The sequence below is a fragment of the Haliotis rufescens genome, unplaced genomic scaffold, assembly GCF_023055435.1.
Source record: "Haliotis rufescens isolate VD_foot unplaced genomic scaffold, xgHalRufe1.0.p SCAF_11, whole genome shotgun sequence".
Taxonomy (NCBI): Eukaryota; Metazoa; Mollusca; class Gastropoda; order Lepetellida; family Haliotidae; genus Haliotis; species Haliotis rufescens.
Window position 1 is genome coordinate 28,706,985 of NW_025963791.1, and position 13,886 is coordinate 28,720,870.

The 13,886-nt window shown below is 37.2% G+C and overlaps 1 protein-coding gene across 8 annotated transcripts in view; it reads right to left on the reverse strand.

Annotated features, from left to right (window-relative positions):
* LOC124132604 (ras-GEF domain-containing family member 1B-like) overlaps nucleotides 1-13,886 on the reverse strand; it is a 151,543-nt gene that overhangs the window by 20,630 nt on the left and 117,027 nt on the right. For 7 of the 8 annotated variants that reach the window (XM_046496598.2, XM_046496601.2, XM_046496599.2 and 4 more), the window contains 2 exons: nucleotides 9,958-10,008; nucleotides 1,854-1,910 (listed from right to left, as the gene is read on the reverse strand). In XM_046496598.2, the coding sequence (XP_046352554.1) occupies nucleotides 1,854-1,910; nucleotides 9,958-10,008 (108 nt within the window). Of the gene's footprint in view, nucleotides 1-1,853; nucleotides 1,911-4,975; nucleotides 5,201-9,957; nucleotides 10,009-13,886 lie in introns of those variants that run through there. The other variant, XM_046496602.2, reaches the window with a different exon arrangement.

A 13,886-nucleotide genomic window follows, 5' to 3' on the forward strand; every position in this document is an offset into this window, starting at 1 on the left:
AGACTTGATTATTTACAGACCACTGTCATATAGCTGGAATATTGCCGAGTGCAGCGTTAAACAACAAACAAAACAATTGTCAATTAGTTCTTCCCAAAATGGATTCTTCCAAATCTGCTTTAGATTGTGTTGCGATAGACTGAGGTATTATTATATCACTACGTCTGGCAGAATATTTATAGAAATAACTGAATAAGCCATGATAATTAATGCATGCTTACATTAAAAAAACATGTCAACGCTCACTATCCATAATTAATAAAACAGAATTTCTGACATTTCCAAACAGATGGCATTCTATTCTTTAAAACACATTTCATCACCCCTCTACCCGTCAGGAAGTTTTAAATCTTGAAAAAATACTTTTTTAAGTTTGGAGGTTTAAGAGCCTTCCACAGGGCAATTACACTACGCACAAGTGTTCCGTGCCTTTTAGTGACTTCCTCAACAGATGTGGAATATGCCCATCTGCACAGCTACATGGACCATTACATGCCTTAGTCTCCCCCTGTCACAGCAACCATGCACTGTTTGTTCCATCAGTTACACATGCAATATTTAGACCCCTCTCGGGCAGCTGGAACTGGTTACTGGTTGAATTATTCCAAACAATACTTTCACTGGTTCAGTGTTCATGTAATGTCAGATATTGTCATTCAAAGTACAGTTAACTACTTTTATAACAAACACGCTCATAACAAACTGACAAATACAATGAACTTATTTTTTGGTCCCAGCCATTTGCTGTATAGGTGCTGAAAATATGCTTATGATAAACTGTGGTCATAACGAACTAAAATTAGTGGTCCCTTTGAGTTTGTTATAACCATAGTTTACTGTAAGTCTGAATTTATAAATATGTAAAATATATACATATACAATCCCTAGGCTTCTATATCAAAACATTCAAATTTCAATGTGTTTCATAAAAAATTTAAATTTTGAATTTCAACCCTCTGGCGTCAAATTAGATAAATACAGTTTGCATTTCTGTAAAACAGTCTTGACATTTCAGATTGGCTGTCTAATAACTTTAACCATCAACTGACCACTCCCCACCATGAAAAGAATTCCAGACATTTGTACTATGAGGATAGATTATCTTCAAAGATCTCTCTGTCTTCAGATTTGATGACCAAGCAGATGTTTTCATTAGGGCTATCAGCAACATCATCAGACAAACGGAAGAGTCAAACTGATGACTTTGTGGCATGTTAAACCCATTCCCCTTTCTGTCTGGAAGATTGTGTTTCATCCATTGCCAACTGCACAGCAGGTAAACGAATTTCAAAACACTATGAGGGATGACCGTTCTGAATGTTTATGTCATTTTAACAGTAGCTCCGGCATGGTATTTGGATGTTGATTTCAACAAAGAAATTTGAGATAACTTATTTACGATGACTGCACATGGGACAGAAATAGACTGAATTGTATCCACTCACATTACCTTCAAGATTCTAATCATAACAAACAGCCTTGATTATCGATACATAACCAATAATTGGTATGATTTATGATAAGTAAAATTTGAAAAATAATACAACGGTATAGACATGATTATAAATGCTATACACAACCTTACCTGAAAAAAAATCCAAGAATGGACACAGTGAATCCTGGGATGGCTATGAAATGACCAACAGTCTTGGAATATATAACCAATGTCTAGCTTGTCAAGAACCTGTCTGTGGCTACTCAGAGTTGTCAATAGCTGTCACCGCCCTGTCACGGTACAAGTGTTATCAACACCAGCTCTTGTGATAGTGACAAAAACTGGACTGGACACCGAGTGTGTTTCTCAGTTTTATTCTTTCAACCCAGGGGTGAGAAAAACTAAAACATTGACTTACCCTCCGTCGATCCTCAGTCGGAGCCTTGTCTTGTGCGATCGTACCGAAGATGGTCGGCTGAAAGTACACAAAAACACAAGCTTCCTGTTGAAACAGATCACACCGGTCAATGTTAGAAGTCAACGATAAGCCCACTCCTGTCTTGGATTCTAAGTCCCTCCGTTTATGTCTCGAAGCTCGGGGCTGACCTCGGTTAAGTTAGCACTGGTATCCGGATCCATCACTTAGTCCATGGTTAGGAAACAAGTTTGACTTTTGGCAGAGGCCTCGAGTTGTGAAGTGTGAATGGAATCTTAGTACGGGAGTGTCAGTGCAAGCAGACAGTGATAGGTATGAGAGATATTCCCAGCATCCAGTGATGGAGGATAGTGCTTCATGTTTAAGCTACGGCCCTGTGCACTCCCACTGCTAGTACTGAGTCTATTCCTGCCACCAATATCAATGAGCTCTACAGCTTGGAGGGAGGGAGGGAGGAAGGAGGGGGCTGGTGCCACACAACTGGCTTTGGAGAAGGGATTTGGAAGGCTGAGGACATATTAGACTTGCACAAGTCTCCAAGGCAAAAGTTATTAGTTATCATGATTTCTAGATTATATATATAAAATGAACATGTTGTCCCTTTAAGAGACTGGTGACTGTCGCGTATCTAGACTTGCCTATTGTAATGATAGAATTACCATACACCAAAGGACTTACCATTCAGTACAGCCTTGCAGCAAGGCTAGGGAAGTTTCTTTGTAAGAGTATGGGTTTGTTGGCTTGGATGTGGGTTACAAGGGGAGGCTAGGTGGACAAGGGGTTATTGTTGGAGGGGATTTGGCTGGGGTATGGTCAGGTGTTTGATGGGGGGTTGAGGAGGGGCCAGTGTTGGATGGGATTCGGTATCAAAGTCGGGTAGGCTTTGAAGCAGAGAGGAGGAATAACCCGGAAGCAAGGATTAAAGTAGGAACTGGGGTGGGCTTGAAGATGTGTTAGACAATACACTGAATCAGGGAGGGATTGATGAACTGAAGGTGGGACTAATGGTATTAACAATCTTGTCTGTAAGCCATCATGCTCAAACATCAATGAATGAAATAAGGGATGAACACAATGACCCAGAATGATTCCTAAACTACAGTTAAAACTGCAAATACCACAAGGGTTTCATGAAATATTACAAACAATGTAATGATAATAACAGATATTAATAATTCATATTTATAAAATCTACATTACCTAAACTGACAAAAACACTGAAACAGAAATGAGATCCAGAACCAGCTTCAATCCCCATTCATCACCTTATAAATCAGGTATCAAATGAAGGCACAGGTTAAAACCCAAACTAAGTAAGTAAATAGTACCACTGTTAAACTCTGCATAACTTAGTCACCATTATACTCAACAGGTACTCACATTTATGGGTGGGAACAGCCCTGCTAGCAGGGTGGAGGAATGTATGGGCTGGGTGTCAAGTGACTGCTTCTATGAAAAGGGGAGGGGGGACGGGGGCGCTAGGCCAAGACTGCCCCACAAATCAAACCCCCATTGTCCTACCTGGGCAGGAGGCCTTGTCCCAATGACTTTCTTGCAGTCTGCTTTCAGTGTGTATGGGCAGTGTGTGTAATTAAGGTTTACTGTGTGGGTGGATGACTGTGCTTTATAAAAATGTCACAATATTCTAGGATTTCAAGCTGAATTTCATGAGAGGCAGCAATTGTACTTGACATAGTTTTGAAAATTAATCACCATGTTCCCAGGGAAAAGAACGACAATTTTTTTAATTGCATTAAGCATGTTAAGGAAATGTAACTCTTATATTTTTTATTACTTTTATAGTTGATGCTTTTCAAAAGAACTCACAAAAATATGATGCTTGTAAAATGAATAAATCATAACCTGAAATTGATTTCTTCTAATGTCACCCTAAGATTATACCACATTGGTCAGTTAATTACCAAGACACCTTCAGATATGGCTGTCAGCCAAGTCATTGTGTGGGATCTAGCACCCCTACTGATGTGTATATTGACGAGTGACATCAGCTGTCAAGGCTGTCATAACAATGTCTGGCAGTGTATATTGACAAGGTGTCTGGTCCCAATGTCTGGACACTAGTAATCACTAGGTTATCCTTGTACTACTATTCACATAGTCACAATTCACACGAATACTTTAAAATATTGGAAATTTGACAATTATTGTTTGTTAAAATTTAGAATATTGGGTGGATGTTTTATCCATACTGATTATTGTTTAGAAGTGATACACAAAAGGACATTATTATTGTCATTGAAATTTATCATAAGAGTCTGGATTACATGTCTCATCAACTATACAGAAATATATGCTGTGAATAGAAGCAATGTAACAGCACTGGCACCAGAGATCTGAATTTAAAATACTTTTCAATTAGTTTCCTGATAAAAGTATTTTTTGGGCATTGAGTTAACACTAAGATCTCAGAGCCCGTAGTGGGTTGGTCCTGGGACTTGATGTTGCAAGTGGTGTCATTTTACCCTGAAGTAGAGTGAGGGTCAGTTATATAGTAAACAGTGCTTAGACACGTGGTATAAACATCCGATTACCCGATGGCTGCCACACAACAAGTCACTGTTGATATTTAAGTTTAAATATAATTAGTTCAAGATTCCCTGTGTATTCTATCTGATGTTTTTGGTTGCTGAATTCAATTTTATTCAAACAATTTGTATGAATTCAATTGTACAGCATCTTAAACAATGCATTTTTCAGATGTGTAATGGACTTTCTTCAAAGAGAGAAAAGCCTTTAGAGAATGAGTCATGAACTAAATCGTCATAAATCTTTAATTACAAGATTACAGAGGGCCTGAACAATTAGATTATTGGTGTGAAGTACAGGTCTGACTCATGGTTTAAAAAAAGTGTTTACCACTTGGTTTGAATACAACTTGTTGAAAAAAACAGAAATAATAACAGGTATGGCTTGGTTCCGATTCCACAGAATATGAAAATGATCGATTTGAATGAAATGGTGAATAACAGAACACGATCAATAGAAATGCCATAATATTTTGATATCAAAGATGCCGATATTGGATAATAATCAAAGCATAAATATTACATGCAATATGGAATCAAGGCAGAAAACGTGAATACCTTCTTGTTGAATGGGAAACAGGAAAACACGGATAGGCACTTAGTCCATGAAAAGCACTCGTTCATCTTCACACATGTGAATTCTTTCTTGTCCATAAAATCCTGACTTGAAAACGACACCACAGAAACCATTCCTGGTACTAAAATAGTCAGTGGGGATCTAGCACCATCTTAAATAAGGCAAGAGTCGTTGTAAACAAACAAGTGTCCGAGTCACATTTTATTGCAATACGGTTTCGGCCCAATGTGATTCACCCCTTGCTAACACGGTCATCTTGAATGAGTCACATTTTCATCATCAATCGATAATTTCTTCTGTTATAGGATCCAAACTCATTCACTCGGAGTCTCTATAGGAATGGCACAAACCAATTCCATCATTCCTGATTTTAGCGAAATTTGGGCCACTCTTTCCTCTGACATTAAGCTACTTAAAAACGATCAGGAAACAGCAATTACAAAATTTTATGCGCTAATGACCAAGATGGAATTATTTGATGATATCCTTTTGATAAAGGAAGCGACAAATATGGATTTTGGTGAATTCCCCCAAATTGAGTGATTAATTTGATTCATCACCATGGAAACACTAATTAAATTCCCAGTCGATGTGGGCGAGGTCAGGGGTAAACAAGAAAAACATGCATATAAACATATCAACATGTTGGGCGGAACAAATTTACATTCTTTTTACATGTTCACATAAGTAAATTTGTCTGATTTATATAAGAAATTGTAATGAAAAGAAAATAATTTATTTGTTTTGGGGAGCGCTCTTATTTTCTGAAGAAATCGCTCTCAAATATACGCCCTGAAATGAATCCCAATGTTCATACATGACGCTGGATTGTAGTTTTCACTTTTAAGTATATAAATCTTGGTGAGTGTGAAATAACATTTTGAATCTTGAAACAGGAGTGACATACACAGGTGATTGAAATGAACAGCTCAGAGTTTGTGGACATTTCAACACTTGTGATATAGACATGAAATACATACCATGTTCAGGATATAGTGGGCAATGTAAGACTGATGAATAGACACTGTCCCAGTGCTATTAACAAGGTCATATAGTTGAGGTGTCATAATAGGGATATAGACATCAAAGACACAGGGTTCACAGATAGGTGCCAAGTAGGTCCCCCCAGAATGAGGGTGTAAACTAAAATGTGGGTGTTATATATGATGTAAGACAATTAACTATACGGAAACATCAAAGTCAGAAAAACTCTCAAGGATTACCACTGTAAATATATAACAGATTGCTGAGTATTTCAAAGGAATTTAAGAATCTAGGGCATTTCAAATGACTGTTATGCATGTTGAAATCATTAGCCGACAACCTGGTTTTAATTTAATCAACCTATATGTTGTAGATAAGCCTGATCTTTTAAATAATAAAATGAATTCCTATAATGATGTGAAAGCATCAGGGAATAAGTCATCACACAAAGGTAACGGTAAAATAATTAATGTCATCATTTAGATGTGTTTTGAAGAATGGAATGGAATGTACAAAGTAAAATCAAACTCTCTAAAGGCTTGATAAGGGGGGAATGCAAGCAATATTGTGTTACAAATGGATGTGAAGAGAGGCGAGTGCTAAGATGAGATAGAGATAGTATTAAGTAAGATAAGCTTGAGGAAACATGATGGAGAGAATTCCTCTGATACCAGCTTCAGTGTGACGAGCAGGGGAAGATCAAAGGTTGATCGTGGTGCTATCATTCCTGAAAGTGGGGCCACAGCTAGTGACCGATGCAATTTGGTCATTGGCGCTATCTTATTTATGGTGCAAGTGAGTAGCACTGTTGTCTTACCCCTGTTGTGGTGAGGGTTGCAGAAGGGGGGGAAGAGGGACACTTTGGAGGAGATGGAAAAGGGAAAAGTGATGTGAAGAAGTTTGAATAGGAGAAACATGTAATATCATTTAGTTTTTCTTTGATTGTGACATTTACATTGAAAAACATTATACATTATTTAAGCATGGAAAATTTAAAGAATATGGTACTTTTATGGCTGAGATATAGTCTTGTTTGATAGGCATCACTTACAAGTTGACGGATGACAAAGTAAAAACAATTTATGGATAACTTCATTTTACTGTAAAGAAGAGGTTTCGATATAGATCTTTACAGTAAAAAAAAAGATGTTTATCCTAAACATGTGTCTTCTTTGAGTTATAGTCAACACTAGTTAATCTGGACCCTGTTAGTCCCGAGACCCTGCTTCGCAGCCCATTATTGCTACAAATGCATACTTACACACAACGGACATTTTAACATGCCTGATCAATTAATCCAGAACTTTTGAAATACAATGTATTCACATCTGCGTTGGGATAAACAGGTATTTATTTGTAGGATCTCGGTCATATATTGAGTCAAATAAAATCTGTAGTGGAAAGCCTCAGTCACTAAATGATTTGCCAGTAAGGTAAACAAGTTTGATTTCATTTCCTGAAGCCATGACAGCAAGACAATTCAAACAGATGTCAGAAGGTAACCCAGAGAGAAGTACCCTAACAAAAACAGCAGCAGCAATTAAGGTTCAGCATTAGCATTGCCTCGGGTCATATTCCAACCCTGTCTGTTTAATTACATCCCAGGGTGGCCTCCTTGTTAAGTCCAGCCCCTCCCCTGTCCCTGGGGTGAGGCCGGGTCGGTGGGGTCAGGTTGGAGCCTGGGATGTGTAATTGGGGAGAGGGGATGTATTATCAGCTGATAGGGTCACGGTCAAGTGTATGGTGATGAGTTATATGATACTACCCGGTAATCAATATGCAGCAGTGTATGATGGAAGTCAATGATGTTACTGGTGTTGATATAATTGCGTTGGGGTGATGGTTCCAGGGTTAAGAGGGAATGAAAGAGCAAATAACAGATGGATTGTTTCATGGAATGAAGAATAGGGAATAAAAAGAAATGGAAAGTCAAGAATGTATTTAGAAAAAACATTGGGCAAATGTTATGAAGGATAAAGTGAAAGATTTCGACATAAATGAAGGATTAAATAAAGAAAGAAATGAAAAAATGAAAAATTAAGGGGTAGGTGAAGAAAGAATTGCAGCTATGAATACGTACATTAATGAACACTTGGTGTCATAACCAATTTACACATAATTATTACCTCTATCTATACACCAAATGGAACATACTTCATAGTGTGATTATTCTCTAGCATTGATGTTTTATAATTTCAAGGGGACAAATGCAGGAATTTATGCCATAAACATGAAGAAGAAAATGCTTTAACTGAACCTATTTATACACCAAATGGGATGTGCTTCATAGAGTGATTATTCTCTAGCATTGACGTTTTATATGTTTATAGAAAGGGGGATATATGAAGGAATTTATTCCATCAAAAATGAACAAAAGAACAGTTCATAAACCGACCCTGCTGGAGGTAGAAGGCATTCTTCGCACCATAAGTGTCAATCATGTTTTCCTTCATGTATCAAGGTTACTGTTGTCTTTGATCTAAAATCCTACATGGAACAACACAGATGTTTATTAAAACCAAACACCCATTGTTTACACATATTCAATCCCCAAAACATCTTTCGTCAAACAGCCACCAAGTCGATTACATTGGGTGAATATTTTTCTCCTTCAGAAGTTCTGAAACTTGTTATCTGGTTTCAATGTTCAAGATATGAACAGCGAAATCAAAGCTTAGAGAGAAAGCGATATGTAGCGGTATGTTTGTTGTTTACCATACATGTGGTCGATTTCAAACACATATGCATGTGCAGACATCGTGGGGGATGGTTTACATTAAAGAAGCACTGTAAGGTTAAAGCTACATATCAAGGCTAAGGGGTTGTCGAGATGAACAAAGTGAGATGAACATGCTACTGGCGTGACGACAGCTTAGTCATTGAAACGGATAACCTTTAAGACATGCATTTAGAAAATAGATTTAGATGTAGATGCGATTATAACTCTTGTCATTCTACTGGGGAAACAGATGAACATACATTTCAGCACTTAAAAATAGATTACATGCTGAAGAACAATAGGACTTCTTCTAAACAATTATGCACGTTTAAGAAAATGTCTACTGAAAAGGGACAAAAAGTGTGAGAGTGCATACAGCAAATATTTTTCCCTCTTTGTCTGCAGATATCTACATTCCCCCAACGAGAGAGAGACAAATCACTTTGGAGAGACACATCACTTTGCAACCGGGATATGTAAACACAAGCTTCAATGTCACGGAGAAGCTTTGATAGATATGACATTAAATTTACACTTAGGGCTGTCATGTTTATTTACTGAATATTTCATTATTGTGTCCATGCTAGACTCACTGTCTGTACATTTCATATTGTTTGCACAGAACTATATAATTGCGTTTGATGTATGCAATAAACATCTCTACATGTCACTTTTCAAGGTGGAGCTTCTAATACCAAATCTGAATTGTTGCATTTTATTCATTATCTGAAAACCTCAGTCAAGATGGGATTAAGCATTTAAATTGCGACTGCCTCTAAATAGAATTCACCAAGTAACCTTATTTCAAACAAAAATTACAGGAAATATAATCTTGAAGGATTTAGGATAGATTAAGATTAAGCTATTTTTAACATGGTGTCGAAATCTGCCAGCAGCATGGGGACAGAAACAGGACCACCACAGGGAGGTGGGGCTCAAATGTATTTACTTGCAACTTTACCATAAGCTTTCCTACGCTGTGCTTACAGACTTTTTGTTGTGAATCGTTTAAAATGCACTCTTACCAAAGGATGAGTGCTAAAATAGACCTGTCAATACATGTTAAAATTCCATGTGTGTTTCAGTGAGATAAGGCCTTTGCACCTAAAGATGTTCAAGTACATGTGTGTCTTAGCAACGTGTTAGAAATGTGTCTGGTTTCGAAATTGATTAAACATTGAATTTTCAACTTAAAACATCAATCATATGACTAGGTGTGGGTTTTAAAAATATAAATGAAATGATAAAAAAACAACTTACCCTTGACTTTGGTGTCTGTTTTAGACCAATGGCAGGCTGGCTTCTTGAAGACTGGAGAATAAAGGAAAACAGATATAAGAGATGTGAATTGAATATTTTTTAAATCTTTGGCACTTTTTTGAGTTTATCCAAAGCATAAGATAACCAGTTGATCATGGTACAAATGCAATAAACAAAACAACGTGCAATTGATACCTACCTCTATGCTTGTATGCAGAGCAGAAACAAATAAGTTTCTTGCAAGTTCCCTCATCTTGATAAATATATTTGAAAATAAATTCAAAATTACAAAACACACACAAAATATCCTTCTTCTTACTCCAGTGGACCTAAGATCTTAAATGGTTGTGCTGACAAAACTGGCCTCCTTAAATGTGGGAAGCATGGCATGGTGTTTACTGTTGTTTTAACTGTATACTTTGTTTATTTAACACTTCACAGATCATTAAGTATGTAAGCCAGTCTTGACCACAGCTCACTGTTTGTCTGTGTAAACAAAGGTTAATTAGAACACCATACCTGTCCATGGAGCCTGCTCGTTAAGACTTTCAAAGAAGTCTAGGTGTCACCTTTGTTGGGTACTTACTTGGCTTGTATAAAGATAATAGGGATAATCTAGCCAATCAGATTAAGTATGGCAGCAAGCCTGGGGCTGGGGACGGAGGGGGATTTTGTAAATAGTCAATGATTGGATGGCTTCTGAGTTTGAAATGCTGCTAATCTGCATGATTAATGCATTTCAATAATAATAGAATACATAATTGTGTACCTTTTCCTGTTTGATTAAAAATTCAAGTTCTGGAGTTGCAAAATCCATATTCTTATCTTCATTTGTCCTTATCATTATTTTCCCGATATCTGTTTTGCCTCTTATTTATTTTGCTTGTTTGTATATTTTTTAAGTATCTTTATGGAGTTTAAAAAATAGGATCAACAAAATATATTAAGGGAAACGAACAATTAATACTTAATATAAGTAATAATAGCAAATTTTAATTTGTCATGTATTTTATCCCCAACATATTGTGACATACATCTGCAATACAAAATTAATACACTTTACACAACATGTGTGTTTACTGTACCAGGATCGGATGGTGTATTTTCAGTTTACACTGATAGAGGGATCTATCTGCGTCCTAGGTCAGTGTGTACGTGGAGCGGAACACGTGGAGGAGGGATAAATATGTAGTAGCATCATCGTAAATACTTCATCACGGCTCTTTTCTTGACATGCATCACATAAAGATTGAGACACAAATTCCAGCCGCTGACCCTAAATGACCGGAGACAAGATAATGAGGGGAGGCTGATTGTCTCAAATCACCTGTTATCAAACTCTGGGTAATAAACATGCCTGTCATATTGTCAATAGCATGACAGAGAGTGTGTAGTCTGTAAACTAGTGTCGCTCATTACAGAGGATATTGAAATAGACGATAACATGTGTGTACTTGAATGACTGGATAATGTTGTCTATAAACCTGTGTCAGTCATTACGGGGGATTTTGAAATAAACAACAAAATATGTAGACTTATGAATGAATGTGTCAGCTGTTTATTAGTCATGTGGAAGATGAAATTGATGGTAAAATGTATGTACATTTTGCAGTCAGTTTTGATTGACAGGTATAGTTAGTTTGATATATACTTGGTGCCACTCATTGCAATGACCATAAAATACATGACATTACTTTCTAATGGAGATTTAATGTGAGCTTTCTGACACTATATGTATTTCGCATATGCACCCAGAAGGCCATTTCGTGTGATTGCCATACAGGGTGTGTCCAAAAGGTGAGGCATCCTGGGGGTCATAAGGGTTGCTTATTTTCAATTTTGAGAAATTTGGAAACTTGCAATAGGTGGGGGGGGGGGGGGGGGGGGGGGGGGACTAAGGGAGGGAGTGGTTGTGTGTTTTGGGGTTTGTGTTTTGTTAGTTCATGACATATACATGTGTGTTTTATGTGGAACAAAGCCTAGGGTCACTGTAGATCTTCATGATAAAACATTTAACAGAAAAAGACAAGATAGTTTGTGGACGACAACTATTCTATATTGTTGTCATCCATACTGTTTTTTACCAACTTCTAACAGAAAATATATGTTGTGACAAGAAGATTTGCTTGGTACCAAATCAAATTGGGAGGACTTTGAAACAGTCATGAAAATACATATGTTCTTTTCTGTCTATTAAGGGTGATCAACTGTAGTTGCCTTGAGATAGATAAAGCAAATAGTTGAAATAAATGGATAACAAATAAGGACTAGAGAGAGTGAGGTGGGTTTAACGCCACTTTCAACAGTATTCCAGTTATATCATGGCATGTCAGCTTAATGTGTGAGGAAAGACCGAAGTGATGCAGGTCTCAGACGTTTACCACTTTGGTGAAATTCATGAGCACAGGTATGGTGCTGACAAACCTAGAAATATAATCGGGGCGAACCAGAATTCGAACCCACCATCATAGGTTTCTGGTGTGCCCAAGGGACGCAACTCTGCACAGCGAATCGCAGAGCTTTAGAAGACTGGGCCACCCATGCCCCCAATAAGGACTGGAAAAATGGTTCAGATTTTGTCTCATGATCATGATGACATGTGATTTCAAATCAAGACCCTTCTTCCCATGGATATGACTCAGCTGTAGTGAAATGTATCCAGCTCGTTGTATATGTACATATTCCTACATTAATAATGCAACACCTGAGATTGACAAGTAGCTGTCACCTCACTGCATGTCCATAACAACAGCTGGTACAAACGTCATACTGCATGCAGCACAAACAAAATCACAAACAAATTCCTATTTTTAAAACCAGAATATACAGGTGAAAATAGCACTTTGAACAGAAAAATTGTTCGATAACCAATACGTTAGGAAGAAGTAAAGACGAAAGGTGAAATATGTCTACCTGTACAAAATGAAAATTTATGGCTGAAGTCAAATACTGTCTCAACAGGGCCTAACATTCCGCATGACAAGTACCCATTCTAACTGTTTGGTGGTCATGCATCATGTCAATGCTATCTCTGAAATGTACAAAGATTGATGTCTATTCCCATGCTATGTACAACCTCTTTAACACTAACACAGATCAGGCTAAAGTTAGGTAGGCAAAGGAGGATAGCCCTCATTATATATCTTGATAAGGACATAGATAAACATCTACACGCTGACTAGTCGACATGCTGACATACGTACAATGGATAGCTGACATTGCCATCTTGGACCTGGGGGTGTGTATTTCATGCGAAGACTTGTCTACAACGCATCCCTGGATACAGTTTCAGGGTTCATACAGTTAATGTTATCTATATCTTGAAATGTTGCAGCTCTGGATATACAGTCACAAAAAAATAATTGAATTTGGGGATAAAAGTGTCATCTAGAGTAACGTCCCTTGGATTGGAACAATTGATGTCTCTAAAAAATAGTGGATGAACTGAATTGATTTGCTTTTGCACGTGTTGTGATGGGTGTAGTCCTGCACCATGACTGTGGAATATATTTATTTTATGAAAAATATATATCTAGAAATGCATACAAAAGCAAGTCTAGCCAGCTCAAGCTAGCTCTATTCTCAGCATATCATCAGCATAGGGGATTTTTTTTATAATTTTAGAGTCAAGAAGGATATTGTGTTATATAAGATTTCAGAGACTAAATGTTAGTCTGTGATGGGTGATACGCTCCCTTTTCTCAAACACCTTGTATGATCATCATTTGAAGGTGATTCATAAACATGCTTATGATATTGTTGGAATCGTACAATCAACTCTGCATTTCTTGAACGTGGAAAGGGTTTTGTCACTTTTATTGACAATATGGATGATTAACTACCACAGAATATATTCTTTACCTAACAATGTTCAAAAGAAAAGTCAGTCAGATTTAATTCAATTCATTTAATCCTTTTGTAAAGCATTT